This window comes from Benincasa hispida, chromosome 9 (genome assembly GCF_009727055.1).
Source record: "Benincasa hispida cultivar B227 chromosome 9, ASM972705v1, whole genome shotgun sequence".
Lineage (NCBI taxonomy): Eukaryota > Viridiplantae > Streptophyta > Magnoliopsida > Cucurbitales > Cucurbitaceae > Benincasa > Benincasa hispida.
The window spans coordinates 7,168,935-7,181,454 of record NC_052357.1 but is presented as its reverse complement, the minus strand read 5'-3'; the positions used below and the strand labels follow the sequence as shown (position 1 = coordinate 7,181,454).

The window sequence follows — 12,520 nt, the reverse complement described above, 5'->3', positions numbered from 1 at the left end:
AACAAAAAGATGCAAAAGGACAATTAAACCAAAATTACAAAATAATTTTAACCCAACACCCCAAGGTTCTACTGTGCTGGCGCATCATCTCTACGTTCTTCTTCGGGGTTCTCGTCCATGAAGTGCAAGGGATTTCTAAGATGGGCTGGTAACGGAGGCAAGGCAAACATACCCACCAAGACCTGACTGATATACTGCGTTGTGTAGACAAATTGGTCTTGCATGCGTCTTGTCTGTTGCCTCAAGTAATCCCTTAATTCCCGGTTTTGTTGTTGAAGATCTTCAATTGATGCGGCCAACGGTCGGAGTTGATCACCGATGAATGTTTTCAACTTCTCCAAGTTTATGCTGCGTTGGGGTACTGGTTCTTCTCGTCCAACTGGGTCTTCAAATGCTACTGTGTTACTGGACCCTAACCCAACTGGCTTAAAGATCATTGGAGATGGCACAAAATTTTGGATTGGACTTTGTTAGGGCGAAGGAATGGAGTGAGAGGGATCCTGATCTATGAATATGGGTTATTGATGCGTCTGCTTAGGACTCCCTTCTAGCTGGGCTATTGGTGAGTCGTGGAAAAATTTAAGTGCAGGCTGCGCTTCTTCAGCCAAAGCTTCTGGCTCAGCTTCACATTCTTCATTCTCTGAAGCTTCATCGCTGTGTTCAACTACCATGACGTGTCTTTTCTTGGGGATGCGTTTTGTTGGTCGAGGTCTACATGCCACTTCTTTGGCAGGTAAGGCTGGTTGATGTTGTGATCCTCGAAGGAGCCGCCTTACTGCCTTTATGTCTATCAAACCATCGACTTCTTCATATTCATCCTCCAGAGGGATGCCCCCGCGTTCGCATAACGCGCAGATCAACCACGGAAAATATAGTTGCCCTTGAGGCTTGTTCTTGATGGCCTTGATCTAGTCCCGTATAATCCTCCCAATATCCAACGGGATGCATTGCATTATGCAGTAAGTGGCCAAGACGCGTTCTCTGGATAACGTTTCATCATGTGTTGTAGGCATGATGCTGCGTTTGATTAAATAATACCACATATTAGCGTCTGGGTTTAGATACCTGGAAGCAAGCATCTTTGATCGATTCCTTAATGTTTGCCACTTACTTCCAAGTTTGGCCACTGTCTTCAACGCATCTTCCAATTGACCAAGCATTGGTTGCTCTAAGATGCAGTTTCCTTCTGCGTCAAGATTACTATTCAAGTTGAACACTTCATTTATCTTGTCTGCCGAGAAGCGAACTAACACCCCTTCCACGAAGGCGTTGTTCTTTTCCATGTTGAATTCGCTGTTGTAGAACGCTCGGACAAGGTTGGGCCAGATGCGATCGTGCCCAATGCAGAATTAATTCCACCCTAGTGTGTTGATGGTTTCCGTGATATAGACTGGCAATGGGTGACATTCAGGGAAGAAGCCTTTCTCTACTAATATGTCACTAAACTGACGCTTCCTTCCCGTGGTTCTCTTAGCTAACGCCTCTGTTACCTCGTGTTTCCCTGCCATGTGTTCTCTTGCCTCTTTAGCCAACTCTCTTAACTCATTCTCCAAATCCTTTTGGAGATTGGTTTTCCTTCGCCCTTGTCTCGCAGGCTCATATTCTTCCAATTTATTTTCCAATGCGTTGTGCCTTTTTTCACGCATTGCACCCTCAGGTCCTTATGCAACTTCTTCTTCTTCTTCTTCTTCCTCCAGTATCAACCTTCTCTTCCTTGATACTCTCTTTGATTTTATAGGCCCTTCATCCGCGTCAGATGGGCGTGGCTGCGACGCGTCGAGGCCAACTCTCCTTTCTCTACTTTCTTCTTTTCTTCCTTCATTCTCTTACCTTTCTTCATTTTCCATCTTTTCTTCTAGCATCGCTGCATATCTTTCTGTTTCATCCAACTCGAGTGATGCGTTTGGGGATCTGAATGCATCACTTGAATTGCTTCTTGCTCTTGTTGAGCGATGCTAGAATAGCTCCAAATACTTCCTCTTCATCACGTCTTGCTAACTCTGCCAAGTCTTCAAGGTTATGCTCTGACGCAGGACTGTCAGAGGCTGGGATAGGTGGAGTGAATGGCGGAGTGCCCACAGGGGTGTGAGGCGTCCCCGGAAAGGATATTAGGATGGGTGAAGGTGATGGCTGGTTAGACGTGTCTGTTCCACCGGGTAAATTGTGGCTAAGGGTTCAATGGATAGAGGGGGAGGTGGACACACCGCTGAAGATGGTGTGATATGGGCATAGGTAGGAAGGGGTTCATGCATTGCACCCACCAAGGTTATGTTCGGGATAAATAGTGGTGGAGCAGGCTTGGTATAAGGTTTGGATGCGGCCATAGATGAAAGACGCAGCCTGGTCTTGGCTGGTGTTTTTACCCTTGGTTTAGGGGCAGACTTGGGTTTTTGTGGGGTTTTAGCCCTAAGCAGAGAATTTTTCATCGAAGGGTTTACAGGTTTCTTAGAGCTCTTGGCCAAAGCTTTCATGGAGGTGGAAGGAGGTGTAGGGGCGGCCAGACGCTGAGCAGAGGTAGCACCGCCGTAAGAGGCTTTCAATTAGGTAGGGATGGAGGTTGATTTTTTAGGGCTAGGTGGTGGTGAACTCGAAAATGAAGAGGAGGAGAAGGAACTTACCGGTGAATCGTTGCCTAAGCTGTAGCTTTGGTTATGAGAATCTGAGTCGAACTATATTGTTCACCGGAGATGCTGAGTGAGAGAGGAAAATGGAGGTTTGTGGATCTGAGGTTCTAGGGTTTCTGAAGAAATAGAGGTTCATAGGCGCAGTGAAGGAGAAGAAGAAACAGTTTGGTTTAAGTGAGGTTTTTGAAGGGGGAGAGGATTATTGTGGCTGACGTCAAACGGCGCCTGACGTCTGCAATTAATGCAAAGTGGAAGGGTCGCCTCGTTAGCCAAAACACTCGAGTGTTTTGTGTTTTCGAGACGCGTCCCTTTAACTGCCCCTTGCATTAGACTTGTGTCTAACACGCCCAATGTTTCAGTTTTAATTATACACAACTTTTCTAAAAGAAAAACAATCAAATTTCCAAATTTTGTAAAGGCAAAACAATCAACTTAAAACCTTCAAATAACTAAACTAACAAATTCAAACATAACTTACATACAGAATGCAAAAGAATAAGGTTGAGAGAGGCGTCCCTGGAAGATGTGGCGTTATAACCGCAGAGATGCCTCGACGCAAGCTTCAACTTGTCTCGCGTAGCGCAAGAGATGACTTTTGGCGTTCCACTTCGTCTTCAAAGTACGGCTTAACCCTTTGGCCGTTTACTTTGAACGCATCAATGCCATCTTCTCGCATTAATTCCACAGTACCGTAGGGAAAGATCGTTTTAATTATGAAGGGCCTGGACCATCTAGATTTCAATTTCCCTGGAAACAGACGCAAGCGTGAGTTGAACAATAAAACTTTCTGACCAACAACAAGTACCTTCTTGCTGTTGCATTTGTCGTGCCAACGCTTTGTCTTTTCCTTGTAGATCTTTTTGTTTTCATATGCATTCATTCGCCAATCTTCGAGCTCGTTGAGCTAAAGCTTAGATTGAATGCCCGCCGCATCCGGATTCATGTTCAACTTCTTTACTGCCCAAAAGGCCTTATGCTCCAACTCTACAAGAAGATGACATGCTTTACCATATACAAGTGAGTAAGGAGACATACATAGAGGTGTTTTGTATGCAGTCCTGTAGGCCCAGAGTGCTTCATCCAGCCTCTGCGCTCAATCTTTCCACGTTGTGCTGATGACTTTTTCCAAAATTGATTTGATTTCTCGATTTGAAATTTCTGCCTGACCTTTGTCTGAGGGTGGTAGGCGGTAGCAATCTTGTGCCTGACATTATATTTTGCAAGTAATTTTGAAACGATGCGATTGATAAAATGCGTACCTTCATCGCTTATCAGAGCTCTCGGCGTTCCATAGCGTGTGAAAATATTCCTGATAAGAAATTTTGATACAATAGACGTGTCGTTTCTGGCACAGGTTACTGCCTCTACCCACTTAGATACATAGTCTACAGCCAACAGGATATATTGCTGACCATAAGACAGAGGGAATGGGCCCATAAAATCTATGCCCCAGACATAAAAAAACTCCACTTCAAGAATATTATTCGAGGGCATTGTGTCTCTTGAAGAAATATTCCCTGTGCGTTAACAGGGGTCACAATTTTGAACAAACTCTCATACGTCCTTAAAAAGGGTAGGCCAAAAGTAATCGCATTGAAGGACTTTCGTCGTGGTCCTTTTCCCACCAAAATGGCCACCATAAGGAGAATTATTACCCTCAGCCAGGATGCGTTGTGTCTCCTCCTCTGGGACGTATCGACGCAGTATAGAGTTTGGGCCTTGTTTGTATAGAAATGGTTCGTCCCAGAAATAAAACTTACTGTCATGGACTAGCCGTTTCTTCTGCTGGGAATTGAAGTTTTAAGAGAATTGCTTGGTTGTCAAGTAATTAACTATATCAGCACACCAAGGTTCCCTGCCTTCAATTCTAAACAGGCTCTCATCAGGGAATGCGTCCTTGATGTCGTTTTCCTAGACTTGCATTTCTTTATTTTCAAGCTTGGACAGGTGGTCAGCCACCTGATTTTCTGTTCCCTTTCTGTCTTGGATGTCAATGTCAAATTCCTGTAGTAGTAGTAGAACCCATCTTATCAGTCTCGGCTTTGCATCCTTCTTGCTCATCAGGAACTTCATGGCTAAGTGGTTGGTATATATGGTGGTTGATGCACCAATTAAGTAAGAACGAAATTTTTCAATACCGAATACTATAGCCAACATCTCTTTCTCAGTAGTTGTATAGTGTTCCTGAGAGTCGTTTAATGTTTTGGATGCGTAGAAGATGGGATGTATCAAGTTTCCCCTCTTCTGCCCTAACATAGTTCCCACTGCGACATCACTTGCGTCACACATTAGAATGAAACGCTGCGTCCAGTCTGGTGCTATTAACACTGGGGCTGTTGTCAATGCATACTTCAAGGTTTCGAACGCGTCAGTGCAATCTTCATTAAAAACATAGGGCCAGTTCGCCTCCAATAATGTGCTCAGAGGTCGCGCAATCTAAGATAAGCTTCTGACGAACCATCTATAAAAGCCGACATGTCCTAGAAAACTTCTTAGCATTTTGACATTCGCTGGGGGTGGAAGTTTTTCTATTACATCAATCTTGGCTCCATCCACTTCCAAGCCAGCCTTAGATACTTTATGCCCCAAAACAATTCCTTCTATCACCATGAAGTGACATTTTTCCCAATTGAGTACTAAGTTTGTTTCCTCGCACCGAGCGAGGATGGCTTCTAAGTTATCCAGGCATGACTGGAATGAGTCTCCAAAGACTGAAAAGTCGTCCATGAAGACTTCCACGGTCTTCTCCAGGAAGTCAAAGAAAATGGCCATCATACAGCGTTGAAATGTCCCTAGTGCGTTGCATAACCCAAAGGGCATGCATCTGAATGCGAAAGTGCCAAAAGGACAAGTGAACGTGGTCTTCTCTTGATCTTCCGGATCTATTAAAATCTGGTTGTAACAAGAATAATCATCGAGAAAACAATAAAACTCTTTACCTACAAGTCTATCAAGCATCTGATCGATGAAAGGAAGAGGAAAGTGGCCTTTTTAGCTGCTGCGTTGAGTTTCCGATAATCCATACAAATTCGCCAGCTTGTGACAGTTCTTGAAGGAATGAGTTCATTATTGCTTTTTACTATCACGGTCGTTCCCCCTTTCTTGGGAGCGCATTGAACTGGACTAATCCAACTGCTGTCGGATATCGGATAAATAACTCTCATGTCCAACCATTTCAAAATCTCCTTTTTGACCACTTGTTTCATAATGGGGTTAAGCCTTCTTTGAGGCTCGATTGACCCCGTCTTCCTTTCCTCCAGCCTAATTTTGTGCATACAATAGGATGGACTTATTCCACGAATATCTGTAAGCGTCCACCCTATTGCGCGTTTATGTTTCTTCAACATCTGCAAGGGTGAATCTTCATTAGGCTTTGTGAGATTAACAGAAATGATAACATGCAATGTATTATTAGTTCCAAGAAAAGTGTATTTCAAATGTTCGGGTAACTGTTTTAATTCGAGTTTAGGTGGTTGTTCGAGTGAAGGATGCGTTGGTTTTGTCTACTGCTCACTCAGACTTGGCGGCTCGGATTCCTTCAGGCTTCCCTCCAACGCGAGAACTTCATATACTCGAGTCTCTTCTTCAGCCAATTCAATATTGTTTAGCTGAAAATCATCACTGTCTGGGAATTTTAATACGTTGAGCACATTAAATTTCACCTCTTCATTATCCACGTGCATGGTTAGCTCACCTTTATGCACGTCAATCAGAACTTTCCCAGTAGCCAAGAAAGGGCATCCAAGGATGATTGAAACCTCCCTATCTGCTTCATAATCCAGAATAATGAAGTCTGCTGGGAATATGAGATTGTCAATCTTCACCAAAACATCTTCAATCTTCCCTTCTAGGTACTTAATTGTCCTGTCAGCGAGTTGAAGGGTGACAGAAGTAGGTTGTGCCTAGCCAATCCTCAATTTCTTAAAAATTGAAAGGGGCATGAGATTGATGCTCGTTTCTAGGTCGCACAACGCATGACCTACATCTAATCCTCCAATTTAACAAGGAACTGTGAAGTTCCCTTAGTCCTTCTGCTTCTGTGGTAGCTTGTTGCTTACTAACGCGTTGCATTCCTGCGTTAGTGCTATTACTTCTTTCTCACTGACTTTTCTTTTTTTCGTCAAAATGTCCTTAAAAAACGTCACGTATGCTGGCATCTGCTCCAAAGCTTCTATGAGCGGAATGTTGATGTGCAGCTGCTTTAGAAGCTCGAGAAAGCGCTTGAACAGATGTTCATCATTCTTCTTCATCAGACGCCTGTGGAATGGTGCGTTCAGAGGCACCTCCTGCTTTCCCATGTTAGACGTGCTGGTTTCCGAATGGCTTGTATTTTTCGGCGTTCTCTCTTCCTGATCTGTTGAACATGTAATGCGTTATTTCGAAGAACTATTGTTTCTTGGATTCATCTTTCTTTCTGCAAGGGCTCTTCCACTCCGCAACGTCACTGCTGACATTACTCTTTTCCGTTATTATTCCCAGATGTCTCTGTATTGCTAGGTAAAATGCCTGATTGCCTGCTGTTCAACTCGCTTGCAATCTGTCCCACCTGAATTTCTAGGTTTCTGATTGATGACGCCTGGCTCTTCAGCATTGCGTCATTCTGGGCTATGTATTCCTTCATTAGGTTTTCCAGCGGAGTTCCAGAACTTGATGCGTGGCTACCTCTATTGAAGAATTGTTGATGTTGTTGATGCGTTTGTTGAAAGACAGGCAGTGGTCCATTCCTTTGCTGATGGCTCGCGCTTGGGTGGTGCTCTTGTTGATTTCCTCCTGTCCAAGAAAAATTCGGGTGATTTCTCCATCCAGGGTTATAAGTATTAGAATGGGTTATTCATGATGAAACATACTGACTGAGGGTTTTGAGGACACTCAGCATATGAGTGAAAATCTCCACATCCTACACAGGTTACCATGGCTTGCCCAAACGCCTCCACTTTATTCACCTTCTGCTGGTTTGGTACGTTACTTAGCATTATGTTCTGTAGAAGGTTGGTCATGGTAGCCACTTGAGCGGAGAGCGTGGCTATCGCGTTGGCATCAACAGATTTAATGTTTTGAGATCTTCTTCTCCTGTCAGTTCTTCCATCGTATGTGTCATCTACCTACTCCATGTTATGTTTGGCAATGCGGTCTAATATTTCTTTAGATTCAGTGTAGGATTTGTCCATCAGTCCTTCGGCTGCTGCTGTGTCTGCTGTCATCTGTGACGCCCTGTTTAGTCCACCATAAAATGTCTCCATCTGAAAAGTTAAAGGTAGTCTGTGGTTCGGGCAGTTTTTGACCAAGCCCTTGAAACGCTCCTATGCAGCGCTCAAGGCCTCAGTGTCTTCTTGTTCAAAGTTCATGATTTCCCGACGCATCCTCACGTTGGTGGTAGGTGGGAAGTATTTCTGCATAAACTTTTCCACCAACTTTTCCCATGTGGTGATTTCCCCAGGCTCTAATGAACTCACTCATTGCTTTGCGTCATCTCATAAAGATTAGGGAAACAAGGAGAGCCTGATTGCCTCTGGTGTGATTCCAGGAATCACAAAGGAATTGCACGTTTCCAGGAAATGCTTCATATGGGCATGAGGATCTTCGCCACGGCTACCCACAAATTGCCCAGCAGTCTAGAGCATTTGGAGTATAACAGATTTCATTTCAAACTTGGTTCCATCGGGCGTCGGATATATGATTCCTGAAGAGAAATCATATATCACAGGGGACGCATATTCTCTCATAGGACGCGTGTTGTTGTTTCAGGATTGGGTTTTGTGCAGCGTGAGCCAGTTGCTAAGCAAGTTGCTGATTTTGTTGTTCTTCCGCCATTGCTCTTTCCCTTTCTTGCTGTCTAAGTAACTGTTGCCTCAACCTTCGACGACGGTTGTATTGATTCCTACGCCGGAAGGTCCGTTCAATCTCGGGGTCGTATCTGAACTCAGGAGTGTTCTCCCTGTTCATACACGTTCACAAGCCTAGGCGTAGCTTGTAATACTTCCATTAATTGAAGTGTCCCTACAACAAATACAAACGAAATTTCTGGTTAGTTCTTGTTGCTGAATCCCCGGCAACGGCACCAAAAACTTGGTCGCTTGCTATCGTTAGATGCTTTAGGAGTGTATAAAGTAAAACAGATTGGAAGAATAAAGTCTAAGTGTTGCGTTCTGCCTTGATGCGTTTAAATGAATGCAACGCATTGGGGCATTAGTATTATTCACAGAAGGCACACAACTCCTTATAATAACATTCAAATTTTCCTAGATTAAACCCAAGTATAAATCTAATCTAGGTTCCTGGCAAGTCCAGGGTCGATCATAGGGATTCAGTTTCACTAACACAGATTATGCGTTGTACTTGCAGTAGGAGGTTTTTCCTAAATAAATGTGAAAGATGTATTATTTACACTAACATGCTATGCCTGTGCAAGACAATACAAAAGAATTGAGTGGAAAATGAAGGATCATGTGAAAATGGAATTTAAGTAGGTCGACGTGACTATTAAAGATAATTGCACAGAATTGATGTAATGTGGATGAAATGGGATGGGTTGCTTATCTTTTTGTTCATATGTTAGACATCATTCAACACTTCTCAATGCGAATAACATATAAGCCTATCTCTAGGGTGCATGCGTCTAACTTAGAATGCAAGAAATACCAGTAAGTCTATCTCTAGTTGTACTAGGCGTTCTACTTAATGCGGCTTAGCTATTCTTTCGAACAACTAAGTAAAGAAGCTTTCATCAAGTTGTCAAGTTGGTTTAGGCGTTAGAACAGAATTATGCATGAAGTACTAATGCTTTCAACATAAACAGAAGATAAACAATAGCAAAAGTGATGATCAAATATATGAATTTTATAAAGGATCAATGAGTCTTTACAAAGAACTATATTCAATCAAAATGAAATGGAAATGATATTAAGAGAGAAACTGAGTCAAGCCAAAAAATATAATCTCTTGTAGTTCTTTGGCTCAATCTTATTGTGTACAATCACTTTAAAGAGCCGAGGACAGAGTATCTTTCTCAAGAATAACTTTCTCCACTCCCTGGCCAACGATGGTGGTGGTTCTTAGCTCCTTCGATCGTCTTACACCTCGGCACAGCTTGTACAAACTAAAACTAAGTCTACAAATTTACAGAGAGTATGGAGCTTCTAATTGTCTGAACTCTTAATTCTGGAGGGTCTTCAAGTATTTATAGGCGGTCTCATCCACTTGGAGGATAGGCTACATTTAAGTCCATGCCCTGGTTGGCCGCTTGACCTCTGGAAGCTTTTCAGACGCCGCCTGTTGCAGGTGTCCATGCTTGCAAGTGGTGATGTGACACAATCAACCCGGAGTAATGAATCTTCTATGCGTTGAATTTTCTCCGACACATGGCTCATGTGTTAACGCGTTTCCTGCGGCACTTGTCTAATGCATTATTGTCAGTTCTTGCGTTGAAATCCTGCAAAGTAGTGTGTTAGCGTCGCGGTTTTTAGTGATAAACTTTTTTTACGTGAATTGCTATTGTTTGAGTAAATCCATGTGTTTCTATTAAAACCGAGGAGAGTTTATCATTAAAAATCCTAATTGTTCTAACTTAAGAGCAAAGATAACTTGTATTTTTACAAGTTATCAATATTAATCTAAAATTTCTATTGCTATAATACTTCAGTGATATAGAATAAAAGCTACTGAAGGGTGGTCGATTATTTCTTTACTGGATTGAGATATTCTCAACTAATTGTTACATTAGAATAACCCTTATTCTTATAATAATTAGCTACCGTTGATTTGGTCAAGAAATTAATGACTTGTTTAACAATTTCTCGTAAATGTGACCTTCCATTTTAGATCCTAGAGTTCTACCCCAATGAGCCAACTGAAGGAAAAAATCGACTTGAGCAAAAACTAAAGCAGTCATATCCATTACTGGAGTTTGAGATTAAGTTCATGTAAACACCTTCCGAAGTGGGACACAAGAAGAGATGCCACGAGGTTGAGCATGAAATCTCACTTGCAAACCAATGAAGAAGAACGTAGGATGTGTTGACACACATCCCTCTCCCACATACTATAAATACTTTCTCTATTCACCTTGATATTGACCTATGCAAACACCTTTCAAATGGGAACACAAGCTGAGGTGCCACAAGACCAAGCATATATCTCATTGTGTGAACTTCAAAGGAGAACATGGGAAGAAAATGACATATTATATATATCTTTTTCCTCCACTGAGTATTTTAAAAATGAAAGTTTATTACTTAGGTAAATTAGGCTAAAAAATTTATCTAAGTTTTATTAAATTTGTCCAATATAACTTTTATATTGGATAATTTAACAATGCATGATTATCATTTATTAAACACTTTAATAAATTCTAATCAGCTATTACATGCTTATAAAATAATTTGACTAATTCACCTTCTACGTCGGTTCCTAGGTAGGGGTATTCTGTTTTCGTCAACTTCTCAATCCTAGACAGATTGTTCTTTAGACAAATAAATTAATTTAATCTTTTATCTTCTCATTTTAATTTATTAAAAGAAAAATAAAATATTTATTTTAAATCTAATCTCATTAGAAACAAAATTTGAAAATTAATTAAACAAGTTTTAAACTATTTGAAATAAATTAATTAACCTTATCTTGATCGCATTAGGCTAGCATACAATCACAACATATGCATCTCATGGTATTATTAATTGAATATAACAACTATAAACAAATTAATTACACAATATTCCATGCATATCACATTCATTAGCATACATAATATAACTTTTATATTAATGTTAATGAAAAACTATATAGTAGGCATACTTTTAATCAAACATTAAAACATATAGTATAACACTTATAATATAATGATGCATACTATATAGTATAATCATGCATGTGCATACTTTAGGAATTAACCTAAACTTTAAATATAACATTTATATTTAAATATGATGCATGATCATGCCTTTTCATTAGTTAATACAACTCTTCTATCAGCACTAATGAAAACAATAAACATGTTATCATATAATATAACACTTATAATAAATGTGATGCATGAGCATGCTTATTATATATTATGCAACTACATAATATAACATTTATATTAAATATGATGCATTAACATGTTTATCCTAATGTGGGATTTTAATCTATATGGCATACAATATGCAACATATAGTTAAGATAATTAAACATATATTTCATGCATGTTAAAACTATATTATAGTAATAATAAACTAAAATTGGCATCCTAATTAAAACATTACATTAAATTACATTAATTTAATTTAAAAACACAAAAATTGTCTTCAATTGCTGGAAGAAAACAACCACTTTCATGCTTGAAGAAAACTGCCACACTTTTCATGACGGATGGCAATCAGAAACTTTTAATGATGCATTAAACATGAAAGACGATAGAAATCTACACAGACACCTTCTGGGTATGCACTCCAAAACCCATCTTTCACCTCTGTTTCTGCCTTTTTCATAGTAAACATGCCACAAGCGAACCAGACTTACAGAATCGATTTACAGAATAAATGTCCAAGATATCAGACCTTTACATTGATCAAATTAAAGTAAAAAGTTGTAAATCTAAGTGTCAATATTTTAAACAATTATTATGCAAACCCACGTACATTATGCAGAAAACAACCTACATTTTCTCTAATTCTTCGTTTTGAAAATGAAAAACAAAGGCACGATCTGGCTTTGATACCAATTGAAGGAATCAAATTCTTCAACGCAAGCGCATGAACGCATGTGCTACTACAAAATCAACATTACTTGACACTTGTAGTTTTTAATTACTTGACGTTTCTGTGGAAAAAACGTCAAGTAATATGATTTTGGACAAAAAAATGTCAAGTAAAATGGTTAAAAAAACGGAGATTGATGGAATATTTCAGATATTTTCACAC

General features: G+C 40.4%; 1 protein-coding gene across 1 annotated transcript; it reads right to left on the bottom strand.

Moving 5' to 3' along the window:
• Positions 1 to 6,127: 6,127 nt before the first annotated feature.
• On the bottom strand, positions 6,128 to 6,922 carry LOC120084498. Its single transcript, XM_039040293.1, has 2 exons — positions 6,683 to 6,922; positions 6,128 to 6,526 (listed from the first exon to the last, which is right to left on the bottom strand). Exons 1-2 carry the CDS (start codon positions 6,920 to 6,922, stop codon positions 6,128 to 6,130), a joined length of 639 nt encoding a protein of 212 aa, XP_038896221.1.
• Positions 6,923 to 12,520: the final 5,598 nt, after the last annotated feature.

What these genes read in the sequence shown, in the direction of transcription:
- LOC120084498 (XM_039040293.1), bottom strand. Translation starts at nt 6,922, where the DNA reads ATGGGAAAGCAGGAGGTGCCTCTGAACGCACCATTCCACAGGCGTCTG. An exon ending in CGCAGGAATGCAACGCGTTA is followed by an intron (nt 6,527 to 6,682) that starts GTAAGCAACAAG and finishes AGGATTGGCTAG; the next exon opens with GCACAACCTACTTCTGTCAC.